This window comes from Gekko japonicus, unplaced genomic scaffold (genome assembly GCF_001447785.1).
Source record: "Gekko japonicus isolate JY-2015 unplaced genomic scaffold, Gekko_japonicus_V1.1 scaffold3112, whole genome shotgun sequence".
Classification (NCBI taxonomy): Eukaryota; Metazoa; Chordata; class Lepidosauria; order Squamata; family Gekkonidae; genus Gekko; species Gekko japonicus.
In genome coordinates, this window is record NW_015165334.1 from 66,682 (window position 1) to 81,568 (window position 14,887).

At 49.4% G+C, this 14,887-nt stretch overlaps 1 protein-coding gene across 1 annotated transcript in view; it reads left to right on the forward strand.

Annotated features, from left to right (window-relative positions):
- The first annotated feature begins 6,145 nt into the window (after positions 1–6,145).
- The window catches only part of HRH3 (histamine receptor H3), a 49,959-nt gene continuing 41,217 nt past the window's right edge, over positions 6,146–14,887 (forward strand). The window contains exon 1 of the mRNA XM_015410549.1: positions 6,146–6,389. Coding sequence (XP_015266035.1) covers positions 6,146–6,389 — 244 coding nt within the window. The remainder of the gene's footprint in view (positions 6,390–14,887) is intronic.

Below are 14,887 nucleotides of genomic sequence, written 5' to 3' on the forward strand. Positions count from 1 at the left end.
ATACCCTGCCCTTCACTACCTGAAGGAGTCTCAGAGCGGCTTACAATCCTTTCCCCTCCCTGTGGGGTAGGTGGGGCTGAGAGAGCTCTCCCGAGAACTGTCCTTGAGAGAACAGCTCAGAGAGAACTTTGACTGACCCAAGGTCATGCCAGCAGCTGCATGTAGAGAATAGGGGGATCAAACCCTGTTCTCACAGATTAGAGTCCGCGCTCTTAGCCACTACACCAAACTGGCTCGAAACCTCAGAAGTAGAGCCTCTGCTTGGCATGCAGAAGGCTGCAGGTTCAATCCCTGGCATCTCCAGTTGAAAGGATCAAGTAATCGATAAGAACATAAGAACATAAGAGATGCCAATGTTGGATCAGGCCAAAGGCCCATCCAGTCCAACACTCTGTATCCCACAGTGGCCAGAAATACCAGTGCCATCAGGAGGTCCACCAGTGGGGCCAGGACATTAGAAGCCATCCCACTGTTGACCCCCCCAAGCACCAAGATGACAGAGCATCACTTGCCTCAGAGTCCCTATCTATACCTTGTGGCTAATAGCCACTGATGGACCTCTGCTCCATATGCTTATCTAACTCCCTTTTGAAGCCGTCCATGCTTGTAGCCGCCACCACCTCCTGTGGCAGTGAATTCCAAGTGTTAATCACTCTTTGGGTGAAGAAGTACTTCCTCTTATCCGTTCTAACCCGGCCGCTCAGCAATTTCATGGAATGCCCACGAGTTCTTGTATTGTGAGAAAGGGAGAAAAGTACCTCTTTCTCTACCTGCTCTTTCCCATGCATAATCTTATAAACCTCAATCATGTCACCCCTCAGTCGTCGTTTCTCCAAGCTAAAGAGCCCTAAGCGCCTTAACCTTTCCTCATCGATGTTGTTCAAGGCCTCTCTACCTGAGACACTGGAGACACTGGAGACACTGGAGAGCTGCTACCTGTCTGAATAGAAAATACTGACTTTGATGGACCAAGGGATCTGATTCAGTCTAAGGCACCTCCATGTCCTGAGCACCATTTCAATTAGAAGAAAATTAAAAATACCAGCATATTAGCTGATCAGTGCTCTCTCTCCTGTTCACTCCCATTTTCTTCTAGATGATAGCTTGATGATCCTTGTGAACAGGGGTCATTTTGTAGAAAAAGAGGTGCAGGAGCTCATTAGCATAACGCGTTAGCATAACTCATTTGCATATGCCACACCCCCTGACATCACTGGAAGTGTGTCAGAAGGCAACACCCTCCGCTCAGGCCCCACTGGACTCTTTTGGATTGCTAGCTATTGGGGGGGGGACATGCAGATCTGTCCTCGCAGAGGAGGGAGAGCTTGTACCTGAATAAAACATTGGTCTTAAAGGGGCCACTGGACTGTTTTGGACCGAGGGGGGGGGGCTCTGCAGCTTACCTGGCTGCTTCTTGGTCTGACTGAGGGCTGCTGGGAGCAGGGGGTGGGGCTTGTTGCATGTGCCCGCCCCCTGGGCTCTTTACTGCCGGAGCTCCGCTCCTGTGCGCTCCTGCAGGAAATGACCCCTGCTTGTGAATGAAGGTAAAAAGTGGGGTCGGCTTATCTTAGCTTGACTAATTTGACTGTTTAACTAGGGAATGCCCAGTCCTCAGGCTATGGGCGAGGCCAGCCTCTGCAGGGGAGAAAAAGTTTTAAAACAGATCCCATAATATGACCAGCAGATTCAATGATTCTATGATGCTACTTCTGATTTAGAATAGCCTAGGATTATGGTCCAGGCTTTGGAAGAAAAGTTTATTAGAGGGAGAAAAGCTGCAATCCTGAGGACACTTTCCTGGGACTAAATCCCACTGACTAGTATAGGATTTACTCCCAAGTAGTCCTGCTTTGGTTTGCTCCCCTTAGCACAGAAGATTACAGCCTGAACCAAAGCTGCCTCTAAGCTGTGGAGTCTTGTGAGCAAAAAATCTACTTTGTGAGCTTCTAGCCTTAAAATTGTGAGCGAGCGATTTGGCTGCTGCATAAATTAGTTTGCCCTGGAGCCATCCTTCCTGAGCTAAGGCAAAAACGTGTGAGCCAGAGGCTAAAAAAACTGTGAGCTAGCTCACACTCACTCAGCTTAGAGGGAACACTGGTCTGAAGCCACAACAGAGATGCTGAAGGCAATAATTAGCTAGCCTTTGAGAAGCCCCCGTGTCTGTCAAAAAAGTGTGTGTTGATGTCAGGGGTCTTCCCTGGCTCAAGAATTCCCTGGCTGTGCATTTGATGGGGTCCTTCCATATGGAAAGCACACACTCCGCCATCAAGCCCCCAGGCCTTCCAGATCTCAAAAGGGTTGAATGCAGACCAAGACTGCAAAGCACAACATGGGACTGAGAGGTTTAGCACTGGCTGGCATGATCAAAAGGAAACAGTCTCTGCCCACTTACCCACCCACCCATCTACCTACATATCTGTCTGTCCGTTCCTTTCTCCATCTGTTCGTCCACCTGTCTGCCTGCCTATCCGTCCCTCCCTCCGTCCCTCCCTCCCTCCATCAATCCATCAACCCATCTCCCTCCCTCCCTCCTTCCTTCCCTCTACCTACCTATCCGCCTGTCTGTCTGTCGTCCCCCTCTCTTTCTCCCTCTGCCTACCTATCAATTATACTTGTATTTTCCCCTTCCTCAAGGAGCTCAGGGTGATATGTGAGGTTAGGCTAAGAAGAAGAGAAGAAGAGATTGGATTTATATTCTTCCCTTCACTCAGGGTCTCAGAGTGGCTTACAGCCACCTTCCCTTCCCCTTCCCACCACAGACACCCTGTGAGGTAGGTGGGGCTGCAAGAGCTCTTTCGAGAACTGCCCTTAAGAGTACAGCTCTGATCTGAGAGAACTGTGACTGACCCAAAGTCACACCAGCAGCTGCATGTGGAGGAGTGGGGAATCAAACCCGGTTCTCCCAGACTAGAGTCAGCGCTCCTAACCACTACACCAAACCGGCTCTTAGCCAAACTGGCTAAGTTGGGTTAAGCATCCTATCTTTAAGTGATATATTCAGCAGAGTCTTCCTCCATGTGACTCCATCATCTTCTTGTTGGAGCCTGGCTCATCGGCTGAATGACTTACTACCTTGATCCCAGCACCCGGGAAAACAACGAAGTATCCCTGAGTCACTGCAGCTTTTTGCCATACATGCCTGTGATCAGCTCTAATCACTTTGGTTTTCAGATGTTTTAGTGATGGCCCTTGCTTTTGGGGGGCCCATCCCATGACCTCGACATCCATTGATCCTTTGAGAGTGCCAGTGCGATGCAGTGCTTAGAGTACAGGACTAGGATCTGGGAGACCCAGGTTCGAATCTTCACTCTGCCGCAGAAGCTTGCGGAGTGACCCTGGGCCAGCCACATATTCTCAGCCTAACCTACCTCACAGGGTTGTTGTGAGGATAAAATGGAGGAGGCAGAGAATGCTGAAAGCCACTTCAGGCCCTCCATGGGGGGGGAAAAGTGGTATGGAAAGGAAGGAAGGAAGGAGAGAAAGACAGAGAGAAAGACAGAGAGAGAGAAAGGAAGGAAGGAAGGAGAGAAAAAGAGAGAGAGAGAGAGAGAGAGAGAAAGAGAGAAAGAGAGAAAGAAAGAAAGAAAGAAAGAGAGAGAGAGAGAAAGAAAGAAAGAAAGAGAGAGAGAAAGAGAGAAAGAGAGAAAGAAAGAGAGAAAGAGAGAAAGAAAGAGAGAAAGAGAGAAAGAGAGAGAGAAAGAGAGAAAGAGAAAGAGAGAGAGAGAGAGAGAGAGAGAAAGAAAGAAAGAAAGAAAGAAAGAAAGAAAAAAAGAAAGAAAGAAAGAAAGAAAGAAAGAAAGAAAGAAAGAAAGAAAGAAAGAAAGAAAGAAAGAAAGAAAATTTTGTTTCTGGGTTTACACATGTGGAAGGAAAGGTATGGAATGGGGCTGTTCCACTTTGGACACTACATGGGCAGAGTCGCAATTTCACTGTTCAACACCCCCTTCCCCCGGTAAAATACTTGCACATGAAAAATTAGCACCTGAAATGAAAACTTCTGGCCTAGCTCCTTGCCTGCTGTGCTATCTTTCCACTTCCATGGAGTTATTAATGCAGGGGAACTTTTTAAAAAATTGATTCCTTCCTTGCAGTCTTAAGTGGTGCAGTCCATTCTATCATCTCAGTGCTTGACTAGTACTCTGGTGCACGTCTATATTATTCTTGCTTGTGAAGCATGCTCATTTACCAGCCTCTTGAAAATTTCCAGAGTCCTGTGGACATCAGTCCTAGATGGAACAAACAGATTTCCCCTCTCCCACCTGGGGAAGAATTCTGCGCCTCCAGGAAATTACACTCTTATCCACAGTTGTTCTAATAAAACCCCACTGGGAGGGCGTTGGGTCCCTATCTCAAGCAGAAATCCCAATAAATCTCTTATGTTTATTGATGTCCAAACTGATATCCAGCCAATCACAACTGTATCCAAAGCCAGCGTAGTGTAGAGATTGGAGAGCTGGATGAAGATCTGGAAGGCTGTGAATCTTACTGACTGACCTTGGGCCGGTCACTCTCTCCTTCAGACTCACCTACCTCACAGGGTTGTTGTGAAGATACAGTGGAAGAGCAGAGAAACATGTAAGCTTCCCTGAGTTCTTTGGAGGATGGATGGGATAAAATGAATGAATGAATAAATAAATAAATATGAAAGTAATGGGTTAAAATGAATTTTTTTTTAAATGTAAAAGATATGAAGAAGAAGATATTGGATTTATACCCCACCCTTCACTTGGAGTCTCAGAGCAGTTTACAATCTCCTTTCCCTTCCCCTCCCCACAACAGGCACCCCGTGAGGTGGGTGGGGCTGGGAGAGCTCTCTCCAGTACTGCCCTTGAGAGAACTTGTGACTGACCCAAGGTCACACCAGCAGCTGCGTGTGGAGGAGTGGGGAATCAAACCCGGTTCTCCCAGATTAGAGTCCGCACACTTAACCAGTTCTGCTGTGTATTGTGTTGGCTTAGGGGCAAGCCACTGTTTTTCAGATGACTCTCCATCTTATTATTAATAATAATGTATTTTATTCACAAGTAAAAATGCCATAAAATCCATAAAAATCATCGGCACCAAACAAAAACACACACACACATCACAGGGGTGTGTAAAGTCAAGGGATGCCATAAAGACTGCGAGGAACTTCACAGGTCAAAAAAATGCTGTGTAAATATTAATCAGAAAGACAACACATACCTGAATCATTAGGCATCTGGAGCCGGAGGGAAAGTCATATTATTTCAACAGAAGTTTCCTCTCTGTCACACACACACACATCCCTAATTCCCTAGCAAATTTCCTCCAAGCTTAGTCTCGCTGATTATTCATGCAATCAGTTCTAATTGTCCCCAAACCCCAATCGCGTAGCTCGCCTCGCTGTGGTTGTGGCTCTCAGCATTTGCACCCCTGAGTGAAGTTTGCCATGCAGCACCTGAAAGGCAGGGTTGAAAGAAAGAAGATCTGATGCGGGTTGGTGGGTTGGTGGGTTGGTGGGTTGGTTGGGGGGGGGGGAGAGAGCTGGGAGCGCAGCTCGGAGCTGCCCACATCGCTTGTCCGGCTCTGACGCTCTCCTCCCAGCGGTCTCTAGCTCCTTGGGATAGAAGCGTGGCTCCACCTTTTGGAAGCAGACGTTCGGGTTTTTTTGGGGGGATTATTATTTTTTTGCCTCTCGGCTAGTCGCTCACTTGCAAGGCTGCACGAGGATCGACAGTCCCGACATCGCGCAGAGTTGCCCCCCTGGCTCCTTCTTCCCCCTTCTCCTTTTTTGGGGGGGGAAACAAACAACAGAAAAGCAGAGAGGAGAAAGAGGACAAGCCAGAGACGGGCTCCGTAGGGCAGAAAGAAGCGGAGACCGAAAGACTCAAGCCAAGAGCGCCCGGGGCTTTCTTGCCTCCCCGCCAAGTGAGCGCCTTAAGGAGAAGGAATTGCTGGCCACCGCCGCTGCCCAGAGGGCTACTGTTCGTTCGGGAGACTTGCGGCGTGTAAGGAGGGGAGGGGAGGGGAGACTGGGCGACGGCGATGCAGGAGGGGTCGTTTCTCTGACTGCCCGCCAGGACTCGAGCCCCGGCGAGGCGTAGCTTCGGGCGCCAAGCCGCCGGCGATGGTGCGGACAGTTGCCGCCAGCTGGAGTCGCTGAGCCGCGCGCGGTGGTGCTGAAATGGACAGCTCCTCGGTCGCCTGGCCGCTGAACGGCTCCGGCAGCCAGGAGAAGGCAGCCGGAGAGCTGGCCGGCCGGTTCTCCACGATGTGGACTGTCGCCTTGGCCGTGCTGATGGCACTGCTGATCGTGGCCACGGTAGTGGGCAACGCGCTGGTCATGCTGGCTTTCGTGGTGGACTCCAGCCTGCGGACTCAGAACAACTACTTCCTCCTCAACCTGGCCATCTCAGATTTCCTAGTAGGTAAAGTACCCCACCTCGGCTTCACCTCTCTTCTTCTTCCACTCGGGAGATGCTCTCATGGACTTTAATGTGGGTCAAAGCCAAACAAAAAAAACCCCACCCCAGGTAGATCCAGGTACCCCAGGTAGACCCCCAGGTACCCCAGGTAGACCTCCACCCCAGGTAGATCCAGAGCCTGTGAGTCTGTCTGTAGCGGTAGAAAAGAGCAAGAGCCCAGTAGCACCTTAAAGACTTACAAAATGTGTGGCAGGGTACGAGCTTTTGTGAGTCATTACTCACCTCTTTAGATGCAGCTAGAATGTGCTCCAAAAATAACCCCCCCCCAAAAAAAAACAGGGATGGAAGCAAGCTCAACAGGGCTATCCCGGAGAAGGGAATTCAGCACGGTTCTGTCAATGACTTCTGAAGAGGAATTAGAGGGAAATAGGGGGCAGACTATCCAGTCTCTCCCCCCACCACCACACCCCCTAGGAGACAACTGAAATGATCCCCCCTCCCCTCCATTGTGCTTAGGAAAGCGGCTTCTGCTGCTGGCTATCAGAGTCAGGAAAAAATGGACTTTAAGCAAGAGGGGAAGAAAGGTTGTTGTCCCAAAGAGGGTTGGTCGGGTGGGGGTCTGTATCTGCCGTGGCTATCAAAACTCGGTTTATATAACTGGGCATTCACTTTCCACCCTGCTACCATGGCATGGAGGGTGGAACCCACTTGTAAGTCCATTTCAGGACTGGGTTCCGGCTTTACTGTTCGCAGTTTCAGAACAAAAGACTAAAAAGTAATTTAGGAATAATCCCAGCTGGCATTCAAAAGGCTCCGTCCCAAATAAGGAATACAGCCTGAACTGGCTCCAGTTCAGGAAGTTCCGATGAACTGTTGCAAGCCAGCCTTCCCTTCCCCAGAATGTGTGTGTGCACTTGCTTGTGTATACAAACACACATGCAGAATAGATTGGAGTCTAGTAACGCCTTCCATTCCAACATGATTTTTTTTGGGGGGGCATAAGTTTTTGAGAGTCAATGGTCCCTTTGTCAGATAAGGGAGAGCTTTGACTCTTGAAAGGTCACTTCCCCCCCCCCACCATTCTGTGGGTCTCTAAGGTGCTGCTGGATTCGAATCCAGTTGCTCTACTGCAGATCGAAGCAGCAATGCTCTGAACTGTATGAGTACCTACTGATAGGTACAGATGGGTTTCTGCCTTAGTCCTCTTTTAAACTTGACAAGTAATTACCCCCAAGTATATGATTCCCCCCCCTGCCCACACACAAATCTTTCTCCCATCGAGACACTCAAGGCAACTAACAATAACCTAAAGCAATAATATGTACCGGGAAGGGGTTAAACTGCTTCTGCGGGGATCAGAGATGTAGACCGAGGTTGCAGGACTTCCCTCTTTTCTGCATTCATTCCTGTAATGAAGAGTAGTTCCCCACACTATGGAAGGATATCGGTGGGGGGAGAAACTGGATCGGAGAGACGTGCATCAAAGGGCATGCATCTTCCCAAACCGGCTCCCTTTTGCTTCCCTAGGTGGCTCGTTTCCATTAAATCTATCAAACTCCGAGTGTGAGAATTAGCTTCAATGTGCTTCTCTGTGCTTCTTCATTCTAACTGAGGCATGGTGGCAGAATACATCTGTGGTCCTTGGCTCCCATGTGTTTTGTGGGGAGGGGGAGGTATGACCAGGAGCACCCCTGCTGTTTTTCTGTCCGATGTCCCTCCCAACAAAAAAGAACTCTGTCCTCTTCCCTCCTTCCCGTTTAGACTCTTAGGATGTTCCCATGGCGTACAAGGTAATGCCAGCCCTTTCAAACAGTAGGAGATCCCGTGAGGAGTGACCATTTACTAAATGGCTGTCAATTCATTGTCGCCGGCACTCTCATAATAGTAGACCCACATCCAATGTTCCCTCTAAGCAGTGGAGTCTTGTGAGCAAAAATTCTACTTTGTGAGCTGCCGGCATTTAAGTTGTGAGCAAGCGATTTGGCTGCTGCATAAATTAGTTTGCTCCGGAGCCATCCTTCCTGAGCTAAGGCAAAAATGTGTGAGCTGGGGGCTAAAAAAACGGTGAGCTAGCTCACACTAACGCAGCTTAGAGGGAACACTGCCCACATCTGAAATGGTGTAATGAAAGGAGAAAATCTTAGCAGGGATTTTTGTTTGGGACAAGTGGGATGTCAACTTTGGGTTCATGCCAGAGGGGAGAAGAAATCCTATGGGAATCTGATGGAAGTGAACATTCTAGAAACAATGCGGCCGATGAGTGATGGAAGTGGGTGGACATTCACAACCGCCATCCTAATATCGTGGCTCACTCTTGAGGTGACTTCCAGTGTTAGTATCCGGACAGAGCGTGGACGATCTCGCCTCCTTTGCTCTTGCCAGCAAAGGCTGAAATCTTTTCCCACTGATTCAAGATTTCCACTGATTCCCCATCGCCCGGTAGCTTTCAAGAAGCCAACATTTCACCTCAGGATAGCGAAACCCCCAAAAAGTGAGCCTTCCTGCGCCATAAGGCAGAGTTCCACATGGCAGGACTCAAGTCCCTGAACACAAAGCCTCTGAAACACAGATTGATGGCCATGCCAGGCAGCCTAGGGGAACGGGGATTACACAAAGTGGTTGTCAGTGCAGATTTCCCCACCGATGCCAAACTAGATGGATGACATGCCAAGGTGGATTAAAGGCTAATGGGAAAGGGGAAACGAGGCGGACTAGCTCCTTGCCAAGTCGTTTAGGAGCGTAATAATAATAAAAAAACCACCCTGAGATGATCCCGCAGGAATAATAAAGCTTAAGGAAAGAATCGCTTTATATCACATTGAAGAATGCTGTCAGCAAAGGGGGGAGAACGCAAGATCAGGAAGCCAAATTCTGTTTTTGTGCAGATTGGTAACACCGCTTGCCGTGCAATGCTAAACAGAGTCCCTGCTTTCAAAGTCGATAGGTTTTGAAGGCTGTAACGGCTTAGGGTTGGGCTGCCAGAGGGGTTGGATCCAGCCATTTTTTTTTCACTCAGTCCCGTTCCCCTCCTTAGTACACACACACCCATCCCACACGGCTTCTGTCTGGGTAGGTCCCATGATCCACAGCATGACCTTTTTTGGTGGTCCGAGGGGACCCGCCTTCCTTATTCCCTGGGGGGAAACTTGTTTAGATCCAACCCCCGGTCTCCAAGCAGGGGGGCTGTTTTCCTGGATTCCCAGGCCTTTGAACAGCATGAGATAATCCCCGAGAGGCCTGCATTCTTCAGAGCTCTGAAGCATTTTGCATTCCGTGGGTCTTCCTGAGAGCCAGATACGGGTATCGCTAAATCACATCCTCTTATTTCCCACACGGCTCGGCAAACATGTACTGCGTAATGCAGTGCTTAGAGAGCGGTTAAAAAACAAGGCATGGGTCTTTGTTGCTGCAGTCCCTGTGGCACAGGCGGGCTACCCAGAGAGCCGGCGTGGTGTAGTGGTTAGAGTGTCAGGCTAGGATCTAGGAGACCCAGGTTCGAATCCCTGCTCAGCCACAGAAGCTTGCTGCGTGACCTTGGGACAGTCACATGCTCTCAGCCCAAACTAACACTAGCCTAACCTCAGCCTAAGAGAACCCGCTTGGTGTGGTGGTTAAGAGTGGTGGACTCTAATCTGGAGGTCTGGGTTCGATTCCCCACTCCTCCACATGAGGCCTGCTGGGTGACCTTGGGCCAATCTCAGTTCTCTCAGAGCTCTCTCAGCCCCACCTACCTCACAGGGTGTCTATTGTGGGGAGGGGAAGGGAAAGGTGATTGTAAGCCACTCTGAGACTCCTTCAGGTAGTGAAGGGCAGGGTATAAATCCAATCTCTTCTTTTTCTCCTCCTCGTCCTCCCCTTCTTCTCCTTCTTCCCCCATACCTCCTCCCCTTCTTCTCCTTCTTCCCCCATACCCCATACCTGAGAGTCCAAATCTCTGCTCTGCCACAGAAGTTCATTGGGTGACCTTGGGCCACTCACACTCTCTCAGCCTTACCTACCTCACAGGGTCGTTTGGAGGATAACATGGAGGTGAGGAGAACTCTGTAATCCACTTTGAGTCCCCAATGGGGAGACAGGCAGAGGAGGAATGAAGCCAGTAAATAAACAATTAATCCTCCACACCCACGGAATTGAACAGGATTCCAGGAATGGTACCCATTTCCAGCTACATGGTGTAGGGTTTGTGTGAGCCTGACGGTGCAATTCTGTGCAGAGTTATTCCGACCTAGGCCAGTTGACTCTAATGGGTATCGACTGGAGTATTTCTCCATAGGGTCGCCTTGGAAGACGCTCCCCAGAGTCCAGAGCTCTTTTCTTGAATACCAGTTTGGTGTTGTGGTTAGGAGTGCGAACTCTAATCTGGGAGAACCGGGTTTGATCCCCCACTCCTCCACTTGCAGCTGCTGGATGACCTTGGGCAAGCCACAGTTCTGGCAGAGCTGTTCTTGAAAAAGGGCAGTTTCTGTAGGAGCTCTCTCAGCCCCGCCTACCTCCCAGGGTGCCTGTTGTGGGGAGGGGATGGGAAAGGGGATTGTCAGCGGCTCGGAGACTCCTTTGGGTAGTGAAGGGCGGGGTATAAATCCAATCTCCTCCTCCTCCTCCTCCTCCTCCTTCCAAAGAGCAATGTATTTTAAGAACATTTCTTATGATTTTAAAAAAAGACAGCAACTTCACAATAACTATAGCAACAGGCGACTCTCTTGTTTTTTTTTTTTAAAAAGCAAAGTTATTTGCACTTTCGGCTTGTCTGCGCGGCACAGAGAGCCAGTTTGGTGTAGTGGTTAAGTGTGCGGACTCTAATCTGGGAGAACCGGGTTTGATTCCCCACTCCTCCACTTGCACCTGCTGATATGACCTTGGGTCTGTCGCAAGCTCTGGCACAGCTGTCCTTGAAAAAGAGCAGTTTGTGTCAGAGTTCTCTCAGCCCCACCCACCTCACAGGGTGTCTGTTGTGGGGAGGGGAAGGGAAAGGAGTTTGTAAGCCGCTCTGAGACACCTTTGGGTAGTGAAGGGCGGGGTATAAATCCAATCTCTTCTTCTTCTTCTCTTGTCTCACTGCAAGGAAATGCCGTTGCATAGTAAGGAAAACTAATGAACTGGGAAGGTGCTCTGAATGATCGTTGCCTCTGAAACAGTGGGGTGGAGGGGTCCGGGATGTGCCCCCCCCCAAAAAAGCTGGTGGGATTTAAGAAGCATAATTGGGGGGAGATTGCAGTCTTTCCCGTGCTTGCTTCTCTTACGCAGAGATGAACTCCTAGCTTTTTAAAAGAAGCCCTATGTGTACCTTTCCCTCCTAGTGAAAATATCAAGCCCACTTTCCTTTTATTGGAAGGATCAATGTTGGAAGCCTGGAGAACCTGTTCTAATTCCGTAGACTCAGCTGAATACCATCTCATTCCCTTCTTCACACTTCTTCTTTTCCCTGTCCATGGTCACCTGCTCTCAGTCTGAGAGTGCTTCTGGGTTGGGCACCACTGCGGAGAACTTAGGTGGCAGTCGGGGCCAACGTCAGGGTACTCTGAGGTGGGGCAGCTGCCAGGGTGTAAGTACATAAGAACATAGGGACATAAGAAGAGCCCTGCTGGATCAGACCAGTGGTCCATCTAGTCCAGCATCCTGTCTCACACAGTGGTCAACCAGTTCCTCTAGAGCTCCAAAAACAGTGCACAAAGGCCTTCATAAGAACATCAGAAGAGCCCTGCTGGATCAGACCAATGGTCTATCTAGTCCAGCATCCCATCTCACACAGCGGCCAACCAGTTCCTCTGGACAGCCAACAACAGGGCATAGAGGCTGAGGCCTCCACAAGAACCTAGGAAGAGCCCTGCTGGGTCAGACCAGTGGTCCATCTAGTCCAGCATCTTGTCAGTGGCCAACCAGGACTTCTGGGAGGGGCCACTACCCCCTCCAAGTGATATCCCCTGCCACCTATCTACCCATGTTCACAACCACCCAGCATCATTAATGAAGGGCACGTGCCCAGTGATGGCCATGGCAGCATTACTCCCAGCTGCATCCACTGTTGTCAGGGAAAGGGCATGCATGTGGTGCAGGCATGGACAGTGGGATGGGCTGCAAGCAGAAGGATGTGGGGGCATGCATGTGTGGGGCTGGAAAGGAAGGCATGAGGGTTGCCCTGGTGGTGGGCAGATGGGGGCACTGTCTGCCAGGGCCCCTCAAAACCTGGAATTGGCCCTGGTATAGGGTTGCCAGGTCCAACTCAGGAAATATCTGGGGATTTTGGGGGTGGAGCCAGGAAACTTTGGGGTGGAGCAAGGATATGATATCACTTTTGTGATGTCACATCCTGTGATTTCATTTCCGGGTCCATCCCCACATCCAGAAGGTTCCTGTGATTCCAAAAGAGGAGCCTGTGCTTCTAACACAGGGGTTACTCTCAACTCGTTCTCCACCTAAGCCACACACACGGGTACCATAGCTGTGGCTAGCAGGAAAATCCAAAGCAGAGTTACACCCTTCTATGCCCTCTGAAGTCAATCGGCTTAGAAAGGTGTAACTCTGTTTAGGTTTGCACTGGACCTGTCCAATGCTCCCTCTAAGCTGTGGAGTCTTGTGAGCAAAAATTCTACTTTGTGAGCTACTGGCATTAAAGCTGTGAGTGAGCGATTTGGCTACTGCATAAATTAGTTTGCTCTGGAGCCATCCCTTCCTGAGCTCAGACAAAAATGTGTAAGCCGGAGGCTAAAAAACTGTGAGCTAGCTCACATTAACTCAGCTTAGAGGGAACACTGGAGGTGTCTTGTATCAACAAGAGAAGAGACTCTGACAATAGTCATCCATGTCTATGTGACTTCAATATATCTATCAATCCTACTCATATCTCAGTTCTACTACAGTATACTGGGAGGGGAGGCAGCATGGTGTAGCCCGATCCCATCAGATCTCAGAAGTTAGGCAGGGGTCAGTACTTGGAAGGGACCGTACCACCTCTGCTTTTCACTCTTGTTGGGACTCCCATAGATCATTGAGGACTTGATGGCAACTGTGTACCTACAATACACGCTTGGTTGAGGACTCTTTGAAGATGGTTCAGGCTATTGTCGGTAGTGATGTGATGGCTGCTCAACTCCAGGCAGCTTTGGATGAAACCCATTCTCTATGAACCCATGGATGAAACACATCACCCATCATGTCATCAGGACCATAAAAGAGAACTCATCTCAACTCTCCCGGCAATAGCCCGCTTAACCATTGCTACTAACTGGAAATCCCCTGCAGCACCATCAGTAGCAACCTGGCAGGACAAACTTTGGGAACATTATGTAATGGCAAAAATTTCTGATTCACTCAAGAGTTCACAATCAGACACACCACATCTCTCCATGTTTGTGTCAACCTGGTACTCTGTTGTCTCCTACTCACAAGCCCTAGACATTCTCCCCCCCCCCAACCCTCTCTATCTCAAGTGGTTAAGCCTATAGGTTCGAATCTCTCCATTGAGATACTACTGCTGTAGTTGGATGCACTGTGTTACACTGTATCTTTGCTTAATGCACTGTATGTTAAATTAAAATTAATAAAGACAATAAAAAAGGAGAGGGGCTGTGACTCAATAGAGGAGCATCTCCTGGGCAAGCAGAAGGTCCCAGGTTCGATCCCCGGCATCAACAGTTTTTAAAAAGGAACCGGGCTTTAGGTGATGTGAAAGAGTTCTACCCGAGGCCCTAGAAAGCCACTGCCAAGCTGAGTAGAACCTTGAAGGAATCATAGAATCACAGAGCTGGAAGGGGCCCATGCCTTTCCATGTCCAACCCCCTGCTCAATGCAGGATCAGCCTGGAGCATCCCTGACAAGAAGAAGAGAAGAAGAGACTGGATTTATACCCCGCCCTTCACTCGGAGTCTCAGAGCGGCTTACAAACTCCTTCCCCTTCCCCTGCGCACAACAGACACCCTGTGAGGTGGGTGGGGCTGAGAGAGCTTTGACAGAAACTGCTCTTTTTCAAGGACAGCTGTGCCAGAACAGCAGGGTGGTGAAAACCAGGGAGGATTGTGAGGCACTCCAAAGGGATCTGTCGAGGATGGGCGAGCGGGCGCCAATGTGGCAAATGGGGTTCAATGTGGCCAAGGGCAAAGTGATGCACATTGGAGCCAAAAATCCTAACTATAAATACACGTTGATGGGGTCCGAACTGGCAGAGTCTGACCAAGAGAGAGATCTTGGAGTCGTAGTAGATAACTCACTGAAAAAGTCGAGACAGTGTGCGACTGCAATAAAAAAGGCCAATGCTATGCTGGGGATTATTAGGAAGGGTATTGAAAACAGATCAGCCAATATCATAATGCCCCTGTATAAATCGATGGTGTGACCTCATTTGGCATACTGTGTACAGTTCTGGTCACCACACCTTAAAAAGGATATTATAGCTTTGGAAAAAGTGCAGAAAAAGGCAACTAGAATGATAAAAGGGTTGGAACACTTTCCCTTTGAAGAAAGGTTAAAGCGCTTGGGGCTCTTTAGCTTGGAGAAATGATGGCTGA